Source organism: Cynocephalus volans, chromosome 8 (assembly GCF_027409185.1).
Source record: "Cynocephalus volans isolate mCynVol1 chromosome 8, mCynVol1.pri, whole genome shotgun sequence".
Taxonomy (NCBI): Eukaryota; Metazoa; Chordata; class Mammalia; order Dermoptera; family Cynocephalidae; genus Cynocephalus; species Cynocephalus volans.
Genome location: NC_084467.1, coordinates 142,340,822 through 142,355,852, shown reverse-complemented (window position 1 = coordinate 142,355,852; position 15,031 = coordinate 142,340,822). Strand labels below are relative to the sequence as shown.

Here is a 15,031-nt window from a genome sequence, read left to right as displayed (position 1 = left end):
GACTAAATTACTCACAGTGTAAGTATAAGCACTGGATCTAAGTAACCATTATATCCCACACTGTACTATGTATTGCAAGTTAATACTGCTCAATAGTTTTTGTCAAAAAATGTAATAGGTTTCTGCCTATGCAAAACACTGAAGTGAGATTTTACAATTCAGAACTTTTAAGATTTTGTCACATGTGCTAAGGACGGAAATGTTGATTCTAGAGATGAAGACTGGACAAATTTAGGTTAGGAGAGTGGCCTTGGGAGTGGGATGAGAAGGGGTGAGTTAGAACCTCTTTTTTCCTTTCTGTGATGGGCTGGCAGTGGGAGTGAAGATTTCCTGGATGCCAGTAGCAGCTGGGGTAGAGCCTCAGCTCAACAGCAGAATGGGAATCACAGTCAGTTTATGAAGTAGCAGTGAAAGTGGCAAGTGGCTGAAAGGCATACACGAGGTTTCTTTGAGTACAGAAACTGTCATGGAGTTGCCAGTCTTTGTGGGACACCCCAGTTGGGAGATGCATGCTTATTATCTCACAGATTTAACAGTCATGTCAACCAGAAAGCAGTAAATTTGAGGACAGGGACCTAATTTTCCCAAAGTATTAAAGTGAAAAATGAGAAAACTGTAAAAGGGCACCTCAAAAAGTTCATGGATTTGTATACATTATACATTCAGTGACTGGACCAAATCATTTGTTTTTAAATTGGAGTATAATAGCCAAGTTTGAAGACTGAGAACAACTTGAAATTTTAAATAAAAAGTTTGTGTACATGCCTGTTGGGAAAAATAGGAAAATGTCAGGGCCCCTCGGATGTTCAGAACCCTGTTGAGGGAGAAAACACCAGCCACTGCACTAGAGTCTCAGTGAGTTGAAGAGACTGGAGTTTAGGCAGGACAGCTGGAACTTGTGGGCCAGAACAGAGCAGAGAGCTACACAGAGTTCCAAACACCTGCATAGGGACCTCCTCAGGTCTTTAGGTAAATACTAAAAGAATTTAAGAACTATGCCTGAGTGGCTCTTTCAAACTTTAGAGAATGTCATTTGACATTTTTGGCCATTTTTGCCCATCTTTCAACTTCTCATTTCTAACTAAAGTTGTGGGAGGGATGACTGTCAGTTATGTGAGGCACGCATTAGCGATTTTATACCTTTTATGAGAGTCTGACAAAGTGTAAAGGGCAAGAGAAAGAAGCAGGGTCCATACACGGGGCTAGCTACAGCTGTACAGAACTGCGGGTGGGGCAGGAGTGGGGGTAAGAAGGCAGCTGAGCCTCTACCTGGAGAGCAACAGGAACCTCTGGCTTAGGTCAGAAGCAGAGGGGGTGGCATTAGATTTGTACGGGAGTAACTGCAGTGTGAAGATGGAGGCAGGACTGCAGCGTGACCGGCTGAGGTTGTGGCATTTATGTCCACGCTAATGACAGCTTGACTAGAACAGAGGCATTGGGTTAGAAAAGCACAGGTCAAAAGATGTTTTGAATTGACTGGACGTGGTGACATATTTGACTTCAAAATTTCATGGAAAAATGGAATTAAAAGATAGCAACATGGGACTTCCAGTCAAGATGGCAGAACAGATGGTCCCCACCATCACTCTCTTCCACAAATCAACCTATTTACAATGATTAAAAAGCAACAACAACCAAGATGGGGACACTAGAGCTCAGGGGAAGGGGAGACCCCTATGGAGTGCATGAAGGTGGGAGAAGGCACGATGAAAGAAAGGATCGCTCCCACCATTTCGAGCCCTGGCTGCTTCAAGGCTGGAGCTGCTGAGCACATGGAGCAGGAGTTGGCAAAAGCTGCAGCTGTGCCCATTGTATGAAGTTGCTTGGGGGTGGCAGGGGAGGAGGGCCTTGGTGGCCCCCAGGCCAGCTAGACCACTATCAGGGTTCCCATGGACCAACATAGGAGTGAGGAGCCAGAACAACTGAAAAAAGGAGCCACTTAGAGGCCAGTTAGTCATTGTAAAGGACCGGCACACGGCTTGTCCCATGGGAAGTGTTTGGAGTGAGGGGTGTGGGGGAGAAGGGCCCACGGAGGGACACTGGGGCACAGCCAGGACAGCTGATCTGCCCCCAATCATGACCACAGTGGAGACTGGTCAGGAATATAGAGCTGCAGGGGTGCAGTTTGCTGACAAGACTCAGGCCCAGACCAGAGTTTCCACACAACCCAGGTTTACCAGACCTCACAAGACCCAGAAGTGCATACAAGCTCAACAATTAAAACCTGAGCTGCCCAAAGCCTTCCCCAGGGAATCAGCAGCAAAGCAGCAATTTAGCTTAACTCAACTACAGGGCTCAAGTGCTGCTCCCCACAGGAAGTTCTCCCATTTTAGAAGGAAGCAAAGGACAACAAATTAGTTCCAGTGCAGAGTTTAAGTGGTAGGAACAGCAAATAATCCAACACAGAACTGAAAGAAAAAACAAAATACCCACAGACCAGAGATAGAGTTTGATATTAACTAGTAGAGGGCTCACATCACCAAAGAACACCTATAAAGCCTAGAAGGACTGGAAGTCCCCTGGGCTACCAAGCCAGGGACAGGGAGGGCTGGGGGCCTCAGCCATGCCCCCAACACCTGCAACCAGCCCAGCGATGACCACCGAGAAATGGCTGGTAGTGCCCTGGGCTCCTGAGCCTGTTGTTCGGGGACCGAGAGCCTCAGCCATGCCTCTGCCAACATCTGCATCCAGCCTGGCCATGACCACTAAGCCACCACTGGAAGCCCCCTGGTTTCCCCTGAAGGAATCAGGGGGGTGCCATGGGCCTCAACCATGTCCCCTCTCCTTCCTCCTCCCACCCTATTTCCTTCCCCATTCCCATCTCCCTCTCCCCCACAACAGTTCTGCAACATCTTAGAACATAAAAAAAATAGTAGTAAACTTAAAAGAAAATGATAGCAACATGGAGGATAGAAAGAAAAAGAAAGTGAAAGAGAGAAAGAGAGAGAGAGACAGACAAGACCATAATCTGTTGAACTTTCAGAAGGAGAGAAGAAAGCTAAGCAAAGCTAAGGATACTAGAGATGAGTAGGAAGGGAGGGTTGGGGAGTGAGAGGTCAGGTGGAGGGCATGGGGAAGGATTATGATGTTATGATGAATATGCTAATAACAAAAAAAGATAGAAATAAAAAATACACACTTTCTCAATTCTATCAAGTTTGACCCCTTTGTAAACAATGATACCAGCCATTTAACCCATCTCTAAACTGAGGATCTTGGAAATTTAACCATGTCAATGTATCTTTTTCACATTATTAACTGAAAAAAAACGGGTGTCCTTTAAGGATTTTTTAAGATTAGGTAACAAGTCAGAAGGAGTCAATTCAGGAACATAAGGCGGATTCCTAACAATTTCCCATTGAACCTCCTACAACATTGCCCTTGTCTGAGGAGAGGAATGAAAATCATTGTCCTGGTGGAGAAGGGCTCTCTGGAAAAGCTTTCCTGGCTGTTTTTCTGCTAAATCTTTGGATAACTTTCTCCAAACACTCCCCTAATAAGTAGATATTATCCTTCTTTGGCCCTCCAGAAAGTCAACAAGCAAAACGTCTTGATCATCCCCCAAAACGGTTGCCACGACCTTTGTTCTTGACCAGTGCATTTTTGCTTTGACTGGACCACTTCCTCTTGGTAGCCATTGCCTTGATTGTGCTTTGTCTTCAAGATCTTCATCTCACTTGTTTAAAATTTGCATTGCAAGCTTTGCTCTTGTCTGCAGCGGATTTGGGCACAACAGTTTTGGTACCTATCAAGTGAAGAGTTTGCCCAACTTTAATTTTGCAGTCAGAATTGTGTAAGCTGAGCCAACTGAGATGTCTGTGCTGTTGGCTACTGTTCCTGCTTTCAATCATCCGTCCTCTTCAAGGAGGGCACAAACGAGATTAATTTTTTCCTTGCAAACTGATGTTGGTATTCTGCTGCTGCAAGCTTCAGCATCATCTCACCCCCTTCAAATGAGTTATCCACTTGTAAAGTGTTGATTTCTTTAGGGCACTGTCCCCATAAACTTTCCATAAAGCATTAATGATTTCACCATTCTTCCTCCCAAGCTTCACCCTAAAGTTGTTGTTTATTCGTTCTTCAATTTCAGCAGAATTCACGTTGCTCTGACAGGGGCTCTTTTCAAACTGATGTCTTAACCTTCTTAGTGCCTCAAATTAGATCCTGTTCAGATGTCATAACAAGTAAGAATGAGTTTATTTTGGTGAAAAAAAATTTGAAATCCATGCTGTTTTTTCATAGTACATATTTTCCATGAATTTTCTGGAGACCCTTGTATATATGGCTTAAGCCACTAAGTATTTGAAACTCCTGTGATAAAAAGAAAATAGTTGAACAGGGAACAGAGAACATGGGATACAGTGGGTTGGGAGTGGGGAATGTTCTTCAATTTGAAAATTACTGAGTTTTCTTTTTCCTGTGGGATATCTAAGCAGAGATGTATGTCCAGTGAGCAGTTGTTTATATGGGTCTGATGCTCAGAAAGGAAATCTCAGTTGGAGATACAGATTTGAGTGTCTGTAAATAGACAGGAGTCACCAGCTATCAACAGTAACTGCTGAAGGGCATCTAAAGCACATATGCAGAATGAGAAGAGGGCTTTGAAAAGGACACTAAGACAAAATATAACTTGCCCAAGTTCTCCCAAGTAGCAGAGAACAGAATTAAGATATAAATGTAATTGTCTAATCCAACGCCTTTGCATTCTCCACTATATTGTGCGCTCTTATGAGAAATCAGTGAAAACTCATTGGAAACTATAAAGTGTTAGAAATGTGCAAACATTTCTACTAAAACAAAGTAGCTTAACAAATAACCTTTAAAGTATATGTTAATGTAGATAAATTTGTCAAATATCTCCCCTCTTTATGCACTGCTGAAGCTTCACTTACCTTTGTTCTTTGCCTAAATATGATCTTTATTCAAGCGTTCTGTGGATTACCTTTAATTTTTACACTGGAAACTAAATTAGCAAAGAAAATGCTGACCCTGGGTTAGGATTTTTCAAAGACAAAGTTTGGGAGGACGCCAAAATGTTCAGCCATAGGTCAAAATAGTTTCATTCATGCAGAGGTCCATGTGACTTGTGCAATGGCCAGTATTTATAGCAAGAGTAGCAATTCAATTCCAAGGGTACTTACTCTATTTCAAGTGATAAGATCGCTTGGTATATACGTAAAATCAAGAATCAACTACACGGCCAGTATTTAGTGTAATACTTTATTTTCTATTATACTAAATGAAAGCCAAGAAAATATCAAGTTAATTTTAAAGGCAAATCTTTACTCCTTAAAGCAAAAACTACAAACTGTGGTTCTTCTATATTAGTTATATTTTACATAATATAAACAAAATCACTAATGTACCTATAAGCTTGGTTTCCTTAAACTACAATGAACCAGAATGGGTGGAAAATAGGTTTACGTTCTGGTGGCAAATAAACACCTTGGGAAAACACATAGCATGCATTTTTTTAAAAGTGTCTACACGCAGGCATAACCAAGCTTTAATAGCCACCACCTCCTCTTCCTTGTCCAAAGTAGCCACTTCCATAGCCTCCCCTGCCACCTCGCTGGAATCCCCCAGATCCTCTGAAGCCTCCACTAGACCCTCTGTAGTCTCCAGAGCCGCCTCTATAGCCACCTCGGGAACCTCCTCTGTAGCCTCCACCACCACCTCCACCTCCACCATATCCTCCCCGATAGGAGTTGGAGCCACCACCGTAGCCTCCATTGCCATAGCCGCCCCCACCTCTGTAGCCTCCACTACCATAACCTCCACTGCTGTAGCCACTGACGTATCCCCCCCACCATACCCAGAACCTCCCCTTCTGTATCCACTTCCGTTGTCATATCGAGCCATCTTGGGAGGACGTGGACCATCTCCATACCTGGGAAAAGCACAAAACCAACACTTCAGCAAAGCATTCTTGATACATCTCAAGTAGTCACCAAACACACACATTTAGTCATATTTGAAAATTTAAGGCATAAAGAGAATGAAGTCAAATGCACAAATACAAACTGAAATGAAATAAATCTGCTTTTCCAAAATAGACACAGAAAGTGACATCAATGTTTTTTTAAAATTCTTTCTGGTTCATTATCAAAGGTCTGGAGTCTTGGCAGTATGTCCACACAACACAACTTAAGGATAACCCTCTTTCGCTCAGTTCAACAATACAGTGTTGAAGAAAGCAAGTATTATTTTTTAGTATATGTGCTGCCGAAGCGAGCACGAAAGCAAGTATTATTAAATAATACCTTAGGAAGAGTTTCCCGGAGCTGGCAATAAACTATTTGATCTTTATTACCAAATATTTTCTTGCATTAACTCTGAAATATGTTTCTGAAAAATGTCTTTGGTAATTTGTTCACACCTAAATCTGTTTCATATGACAAATAAAATGAGGACTACTGAAAAATTGCAGGGATGGCCGGTTAGCTCAGTTGGTTACAGTTGGTGCTGATAACACCAAGGTCAAGAGTTCAGATTCAGATTTCTGTATCTGCCAACTGCCAAAAAAACAACCCAACAAACAAAAAAACCCAAAAAAACTGCGGAAATCTGAGTATTTTACCAACAACCCAATTCAGCATAACGTGAAGCTATTCTCAGAGACTAGCACTACAGTTCAGCAGCTGTCCACATCAGAAATATGCCTGTGATCTCTCTCTTCATCCCTTCACTGCTCCCCCATTTTAATCCATCGGTAACCAATTCTTCATGAATCGACCACGAACCTGTCTAAACCAGTCACTTCCCCCATTCAATTCTCCCTACTGTAATCTGGACTACCATCATATTTGTACATCCTAAACTTTCTTGTATTTGTCCTGTCTGTTCTAGTTTCTGGACTTTTGTCTTTCACACAAGTAGGTTATATGTGCAGCCTCTTTGCTCACCACCCCTCCTGCCAAAAATACTCTCTTTTCCTTAAATACCCACGAGCACTTCATTTGTAACTGCCTATGACACTTAGTTTCTATTTTTGTTTTTGAAGATTCCCCTTCTCAAGAATTCTTCCATACATCTGACCAACTGGGAGGTCCACAACATGGCATAAGAGCACAATTTTAGGAGCCACACTGCCTGGGTTTGAATTTGATATACCAGTTAGCAGCTGGATGACCTTGGGTCTTAAGTTATCTGCGCCTATTTACTTTATTTGTATTAAAGGGAATAATAATCTATATTAGAAAAGCACTAGGCATAGTGCCTGGAACACACTAAGTATTTTGTGTTTAATAAATAAAGTTTAAAAAGTAAATAACTCACTTATAACAAAAATGGAAAACCAGAATCCATGAAGTACCTAATAATTCTGCTATATTAAAATTATAATGGTTTACAACTAAATACAGTAAGTGATCGTTGATAAGGAGATTAAAGAGCATTTTTGGATAAATAATTTGAAAATTTTTAATACATTTGTATATTATATAGTATTATTGGAATACTTAACTTTTTAGAGTGTGACTGTGATAGTGTGGCCATGTTCTTAAAAGACAAATGAAATATATGGATGTAAAATGTAAGTGTTGCAACTTCATCGCAAATGATTAAGCAAATGTCACAAAATGACAAAAGTTAGTGAACCTAAATAAAGACTATATGGGTGTACGCTGTACTATTCTTCTGCCTTTTCTGTAGGTATCAAATATTTCCAAATAAAAAATTACAGGCTAAAAAAAAAAAAAAAAATGAAGAGAAAAAAGCAGAAGCAAATAAAACATTTTAAAAATTAAGAGAAATTTCATACTTCTTTCCTTTAATATATCCATGGCCTTCTATTTTCCAAAGATAAACCCTGATGCTTTTCACTTAAGGAAGAAGTAATTTAACCCCTCATCAATATTTTCTTTAGAGATGTGACTGAGGACTGTATAGGCTGTCACTTCGAAGCCATGTGACCCACTCTGGACTATGTATATACTTTTAATAAGGTCATTCTCTATGTCTAACATGCACTGATGTAGTAGACAGGTTATTAATACAGAGACAAACAAAAGTAAATTACATTCTTTTGTTCTGAATGCGTTAGCCAGAACTAAATTCCATAGTTAGTGCTTGTCTAGAATTCTGCCTCTATCAATGAACTCTGGTATTCTAGGCCTGCATAAGATTTCTATCTTCTGCTCAGTTCAAAGAGAAGTTAATGCGGTACTTACCGTGTACTGCCAATCATAAGGTTGATACCAGCAGCCGAAGGCCTAGAGATCTGGCGAATTGTGTTCAGCATACGTTCATTTACAGGGTCCAACTGGCTGAGGATATCAGGTTGTTTGGTGACTTCAACAACCAGAGCCTCCATCGCTGCTCGAAGAGCAGTGATGCAGGAAGCAGCTTCATGAGATATTTGCAGTTTGATCCTAAAACGGAGAAAAACAACTTAAAAAAAATAAGAGAGGGAATACAAGCAGAAAAAGACTTATTTCTCAATTTCACTCATGGCAATCACGCAATAAATTTAACTTCTTAACAAGTATGAATTCTTTAAACTATTGTAATAGCCTCAGACTTAGGCAAGTATTAACAGGGATGAAGAGTAACAATGGGCTGGCTGGTATCCCAGTTGGTTAGAGCACAGTGCTGGTAACACCAAGGCCCAGGGTTCAATCCCTGTACCAGCCAGCTGCCAAAAACAAAAAAAAGAAACAATAATTTGCAACAACCTCTTGCAATTCACTGCTAGTTATTGGCAGGAATCTTAAACCATTAAGTCTATCAAGCCAAATATGGCTATCAATACAGATCAGCCTCCAATAAAAGAATAAATTAAGAAACTCAGAATACTGGAGTTTTCTAGGTTTTCAAGACTATGGCTAAACCTATTGACTGTCCACTAAGCACTATTCCATTTTTGCCAGGTGCTTATCACAAGTTTCTGACCAATGTAGAGAGTACGCAAAAGAGGTTCCCAAGATCCAGTTAGATTCTAATTCCATGATGACAGTATTCACAGGGGTGGAGGCAGCTCAAATTCCTAATGCACTTGCTTCTACTGGTATAGTTAATTTAAGAATTTAGTTTATAACAAACCATACTACCAAGATTTGCCACTCTCCAAGAAAAGAGGTTATAAAGCACTACATTTGAGCCATCATATTTTGCCATGTTTGTTTCACAAATTAGATGAGCCCCTGAATTCCATCACATCTCAATTCTAAGACTTCAGTTTGGAGTTCACATCTGAAAATCCGTACCAGTCATCTACAAGCACAATCTGCCCATCGGATTGGACTTTCTTGGAGGCAAAGAGAAGTAACTGCAGAGGGGTGACTAAGGTCATGCCTTTAGCAGAGATGGCTCGGGTTCGAATCTGTGGATGGAGAAAGAAGCAAGAGGGAAACGATCGACATTCCAACTGCCAATATTGCCATATAATTACAACTATGCTTTAGACATTAAAACTCATGTTCCCAATTATTAGTAAATACAGACAACTTGTATTTTCAATGTAAACTTTTCTAAACTAATATTTTCTTACCTTTTCACCAAATACAAAGAAGGGAGACGGGTACTTCATGTCTTGGCTGCTAAAAGGACAATTAACAGATGATTTGTGGATAAGTGCATTACGCCCTTCAGTGGTGAGAATCTTTCTCTTTTCCTTATGATAGCATACGTTGGGGTACACACCAAAAGCCAGGAGAGAGATAACAACATCCAAGTTATTATCTGGTCCAGTGTTAGTAAATACTTGTGTTAGCAAACAATCTGTTGAGGAAGAAGAAGAAAAAAAAAATCAGGTAACTAGCTAATCTTCATGTCACTCCACTGAAGAGAATTAAGAGAACTGACTTCTCCCCCAACCCTCATTTTCAAATAACCCATCTATAAAACTTTCTCTCTTCTCAGAACGCTTGCACCCAATTAAGTTCAAGGAGAAATTTTGCTGAATCTCCACAATCAGAAAACTAAAATGTCTCTATTCTCTTACAGACTTAACCATAACATAAGACTGAGATGTTACTTTAAAAAATATCCCAATCAGCCATCTACTCTCAGAATAATAGAATGACAGGACCACAGTCAAAGTATTTATCTGCTACTCTTTTCATTTTTTTTTTTCTTTTTTGGTGGTTGGCCAGTACAGGGATCTGAACCCTTGACCTTGATACTGTAAAACTGTGCTCTAACCAACTGCCACCCTTAAATAGTTGTTGCTTGTAGAGAAGATGGAGTGAAAGTCTAAGAGGACACGCACGGTCATGAAGGCTGTTTTCATCCCGAGTACACTTCATGAGTGCTACATCATCGATTAGAAACTGTGAGAGTTGACACGTGAAGAGCACAGACATAGTTTGCTTTAGGCAAACCCGAGTTCTAGTCTTACAACCTCCTAATTGAATGAATTTGGACAAGTAATTTACACTTGTGTCTGTTTTGTTATCTACAAAATAAGGTAATAACATCTGCATCTCAGGATTGTTGTAAAGATTCTATCATATAAAAAATGCTCTTTCCCTTTCTCTTGATTATTGAGAAAAGCTTACAACAGAAGAGAACTACTTTGTTTAGTTATTTAGGTTATATCTTTATAAAACTTGCCATCTTGCCCAAAAACCTTGTCTCTCAACTAAACAGATCCTAATTCTGGTAATGCATTCCGGTTCTTGACATTTTAGGAAATAATTCTCTTAACACAGTTGGAAAAGAAAAGTATAAAGCTCAACTTTATATCAAGAAACTAATAGTTGGATTATTCTTTCTACATCACAAGGTCCTCTGTAATTGTCTCTACATTACAAGTTTAAATTAAAGCCATTTAAAATGGACTGATAAATCCCTTCTCAAACTATTACTTGAGGTTATTCAACAAGGTGCTCATTCTGAAAGCAAGAGCAGTGTTTATGAGATAAATAGAGAGATTTAAAAAAACTTCTGTTGGTCGAAGCAGCACAACGCTTAAAACATTTATCATCTGTCTACTACACCGCAATTGCTTTTACTGCCTTTAGGCATCATAACCTTATGCTTCCTTTTTTTAAAAACTGAATTAATGTGAAAAACTGATGTTGCCACAATTCAAAGAACTGAGAAATAGCTGGAAACACAGAAAAATAATAGGGTCTAAAGTTTGAAGCTCAAGTATAATGCACTGCCAATGTGCATGTAGTACATAAATGTCACTTCAAATATTATCTAAAGAATGGGAAAAGTCTTACCTTCGGGAAATCCAGAATTAATCAGAATCTCTTTGAGCTGAACTTTGGCTTCCCAAGTCATTCTCAGTGTAGCCATATTGAGTCTCTTGTGCTCACAAAAACGTATCTCTGCTTCTTCTCCACCCATTCTAAAATAAATTGGTATGATACGGAGTTATTCTCACAGGCCAGAGAACTAGACACTAGACACAGTTCACCCAAATCTCACAATAATTCTCTTTCAAGCCCATACCTAGCATCATCCCAGGCCTGAAATACTGACAAAAGGGCCACATGATCAGAAAATCTGTTTCCAGCAAAATTTCGATGGACATAGCCCAGCCGCTTCCCTTCACTGATGAAAGGCTCTGGAAAGCAGGTAGCAGCAGAAATGGTACAGACGGCATCTCCCACACTGAAACACAAACAGTTAAATTCAGACTAGACTACAATCTTGTTGCCAGCAGCTTGGGCAGTATTGACAACTGTGGGTCATGTGCTTCAGAGTCTTTACCGGCTTTGATACTGCTTTTATTAGCACTGAAATTGGCTTAACAAAGAACTTTACAGTTGCTCTCTCCAGAAGCAGAAAGGGAAAAAGTAATGAGTTCTAATATTAATGGCTGCATATTTATCACAAATTATGACCAAGTATTATATTTTTCCTTTCCTATTCTCTCTCCTCCATTTTACCAAATCTCTTAATCTTCAAAACTTTCTGATAAAATATACCCTTTTCCTAATGCTATTCTCTTTCAAGAACAACTAAATTAACCACCTGGGAGAAAATGCCCTTCCCTTTTGAGAAATCAGTGCTCCTTCTCCCACAGTGTTTCTTACTTCATACTTCTCTCGGTACCTAGGTACGCCACTTCTCTTAATAACATTTAGTTTTTTCTTCTGTCTGAGCCCATCCTGCTTTTATGGAGAAGGGGATAAGCTTCTAAAACTGTCCTACCCACTCAACTATAACCAGTTAAACAAAGCACTTACTAGAAAATACACCCCATTATCATCATTTTGCCAAGACGGGGCTCGATGGGGAGTTTAGCCAGGATTCTTCCCAGAGGAGTCAACTCATCATTGGCATCTAATGCATCAAGCTCTGTGGGGAGATATTCCTTGGTGAGCAGAAACAGTAATAAACACTCCTTTAACCTATGCAAAGATGAAACATTTCTTTGTATATTAAGGTTACAGATAGTGCACTTAAGATTTCATCACTGGTCAAGCCAACTGTTAGCAGTATGTCCACAGCCAACAATTCTCTCCACTCAAACACAGAAATACTGAACAAAACTAAACTCTGGAGTGCATAATACAAAGAAGGATTAGAACCAGACCATGTAGTTTGTAAAGCTGAAAACAGTCCATGAAAAGTCTATAAACACAGTAGTAATTGTAAAAGCAGCATAAGTACCTACACGCCATAAATCTGACTTGCATCTGTTGATGACTTTTAGAGAAAAAAATGAAATCTGGAGAAGAAAAATCTGAAGTTCACATAGCAAATTCAAATTCAGATCCATCTGGCTCCAAGGGCCTTATTTTTTTCACTATACTTTACTGCTTCTATAATAAGTCTGACAAACAACCAGGCAAGTAACTAAGCCAGCTGCTCAGGTCCTGAGACAGGAGTCATGGGCCTCAGCCCCGATCCTTCCCCCATCGCACCCCTGCCCCGCAACAACATCTTAGAATGTACTTATTAGCCACGTGGGTTTCTTTGGGCTGTGTGACTTATCTACTCATATCCTTCACCAAATTTCTGATTAGATTTTTCTAACTCATTTTTAAGAGCTCTTTTTGCATTAAGGATGTAAATCTTTGAGTGTTAAATCTGTTACTTATCAACTGACTTCAAATTTAATTTGTGATGTTTCCCTTCGTTTCTACGTTGAGAAAATAATTTGCTATCTAAACATTAAATAAAAAAAAAGTTTGAAAAGAAAAAATAAATGTTCTAAGACATGCACACAAAATGGTGTGGGTATCATGAGTAATTCATGTTCTAATATTTAAGTACTAACTGAAAAATGACATCCTGACCTTTTAAAAATAAATCTCATTATCCCCTTCTCTCATGGGGTTCACTATAACAGATAGTGACCATACCAAGTCCCTAAGGTAACACTGGAAGCCTTCTTATCACAGTCCTGTTGACTGTACCTTCACCTATACCTTCATCTTGATTCTTCTGTTAAATGTTACCTGCCAGGATAAGACAGACAGCATAAATGGACACCTGTGTTCAGTATGTCTGCACTTGTAAGTACCTCTGAGAGTGTGCTCTGCTTCAATCACAGCATCCAAAGGTGGAGGTTCAATTGCCTTGGCCAGGAATTGGCCGATTCCTCCCAGACGCAGAAGTTTGATGCTCAAAGCAATTTCATGCAATGGTGTTCGGAACATCTCTGGTGTCATGTGGGTTTCAAGTCTAAGAGAAAACAAGCATAAAATAACAATTCTCCTTGTGTAATTGCAGAGGGTAGTTTAATAAGATCTTTGCAGAAAGATAATCTGGGAGACAGAGCTACTTTTTCCTCATCCCTTAGCACAGAGCCTTTTATCACTCACTACAAACACTTTCTCTGGACAAGATTTAAGCTGGCTGAGTAGCAGCTTCTGACTTTACCCTTACAACCTGATGGCATTTTCAGCTGAGGAGTGAAGGAGGATGAAAAAATGATCCAAAGTCCCTAATGTCATTACCCCCACCTATGGCTTCTTCAGGTCTCATCTGCTGACAAACACGGGTTAAAAATGGTAACGAGACTTTTTGTGGTAGACAAAACCTCCACAACCTCCCCATCTTCCTAGTCCATATAATTTTAGTGCCACTGGAAAGGATATTACAGGTAATCTAACCCTTTAAAATTCTAATAAATAAGTTATTATAATAAATTAACACGATAATAGCAAACATTTACTGAGAGCTTACTATGTGCCAGGCACTGTTTAAGTATTCTGCATTAACGTATTTAATTCTCACGCCAACCCTTTGGGTTAGGTATTATTTACCATCTTCCTTTTACAAGTGAGACAACAGGTTAAGTAACTTAATGTCATTTTATAGAATGGGAGAAACAGAGGCCTAATGAGTGTAAATACTTATGATGAATTGTATTAGGCACAAACACTATGAAAACTCAGGTATCTACACTTCTAATTCAGGCTTGTTCCCTATAAAACATTCATGATAAAGATTCATGGGGAACATTTACGTGTGATTCCAAACATTTACATGTGATTCCAAACACTGCTGGCAAGACTTAGATCAACTTAAATCAGGCTAACATACATGCACATGACATCTGTTTCTCATCCTATAGAGAAAAATACAAAAATCCCTTAATAGGGGTCAATTCATGCCGTTACTAACTAGCAGGTGGTTTTACTCTAAGATGTTAAAGAGTAAGTACTTGTTCCTTCAGTTCAAGGGACAATCTAATGTTTAAAAAGAATGAGATGTCTTCCAAATGTTACAGCCAGTCTCCTGAGTTAACTTGATGGTCAAGTAAATCTATACTTACAACTGCCAAGGAGCCATATGTTACCAACATAAAAGCAAATCAAGCATCTTTGATTTTTTTCTTCAGCATATTTTATATATCTGGTCACCTATATCATTCTATCCCACGTTACTTTACTGACGTATGCCACGTGGATGTCCAGAAACATATAATTACAAATATATCTTAAATCTATAATTCAGAAAGATAGGAATATTTTTAATCAGTAGGTCCCATCCACCAACATTCCCAAAAAGGCCCTGTAGTATAAATGGAAATGGACAGAATTAAGAGACTTGGATTTCAGTCCTGGCTCTGGTACAGTCTTGGGGAAATCAGCTAAACTCCCTAAGCTTTAATTTCCTTATC

At 39.5% G+C, this 15,031-nt stretch overlaps 1 protein-coding gene across 1 annotated transcript; it reads right to left on the bottom strand.

The window, feature by feature from the left end:
• Window positions 1–5,279: 5,279 nt before the first annotated feature.
• Window positions 5,280–14,770, bottom strand: LOC134384901 (ATP-dependent RNA helicase A-like). Its single transcript, XM_063106708.1, has 10 exons — window positions 14,684–14,770; window positions 13,427–13,587; window positions 12,144–12,255; window positions 11,404–11,565; window positions 11,172–11,299; window positions 9,491–9,720; window positions 9,207–9,322; window positions 8,172–8,372; window positions 5,798–5,890; window positions 5,280–5,765 (listed from the first exon to the last, which is right to left on the bottom strand). The coding sequence occupies exons 1-10, from the start codon at window positions 14,698–14,700 to the stop codon at window positions 5,507–5,509; spliced, it is 1,479 nt and encodes a 492-aa protein (XP_062962778.1). The 5' UTR covers window positions 14,701–14,770; the 3' UTR covers window positions 5,280–5,506.
• Between the last annotated feature and the right edge of the window lie 261 nt (window positions 14,771–15,031).

Bases quoted from the DNA above. Each gene is read 5' to 3' on its own strand.
- LOC134384901 (XM_063106708.1), bottom strand. The intron at 9,721-11,171 runs GTAAGACTTTTC...CTTCCTCAACAG, and splicing joins TAATTCTGGATTTCCCGAAG to ATTGTTTGCTAACACAAGTA. The intron at 5,891-8,171 runs GTAAGTACCGCA...TGCTTTTCCCAG, and splicing joins CTTATGATTGGCAGTACACG to GTATGGAGATGGTCCACGTC.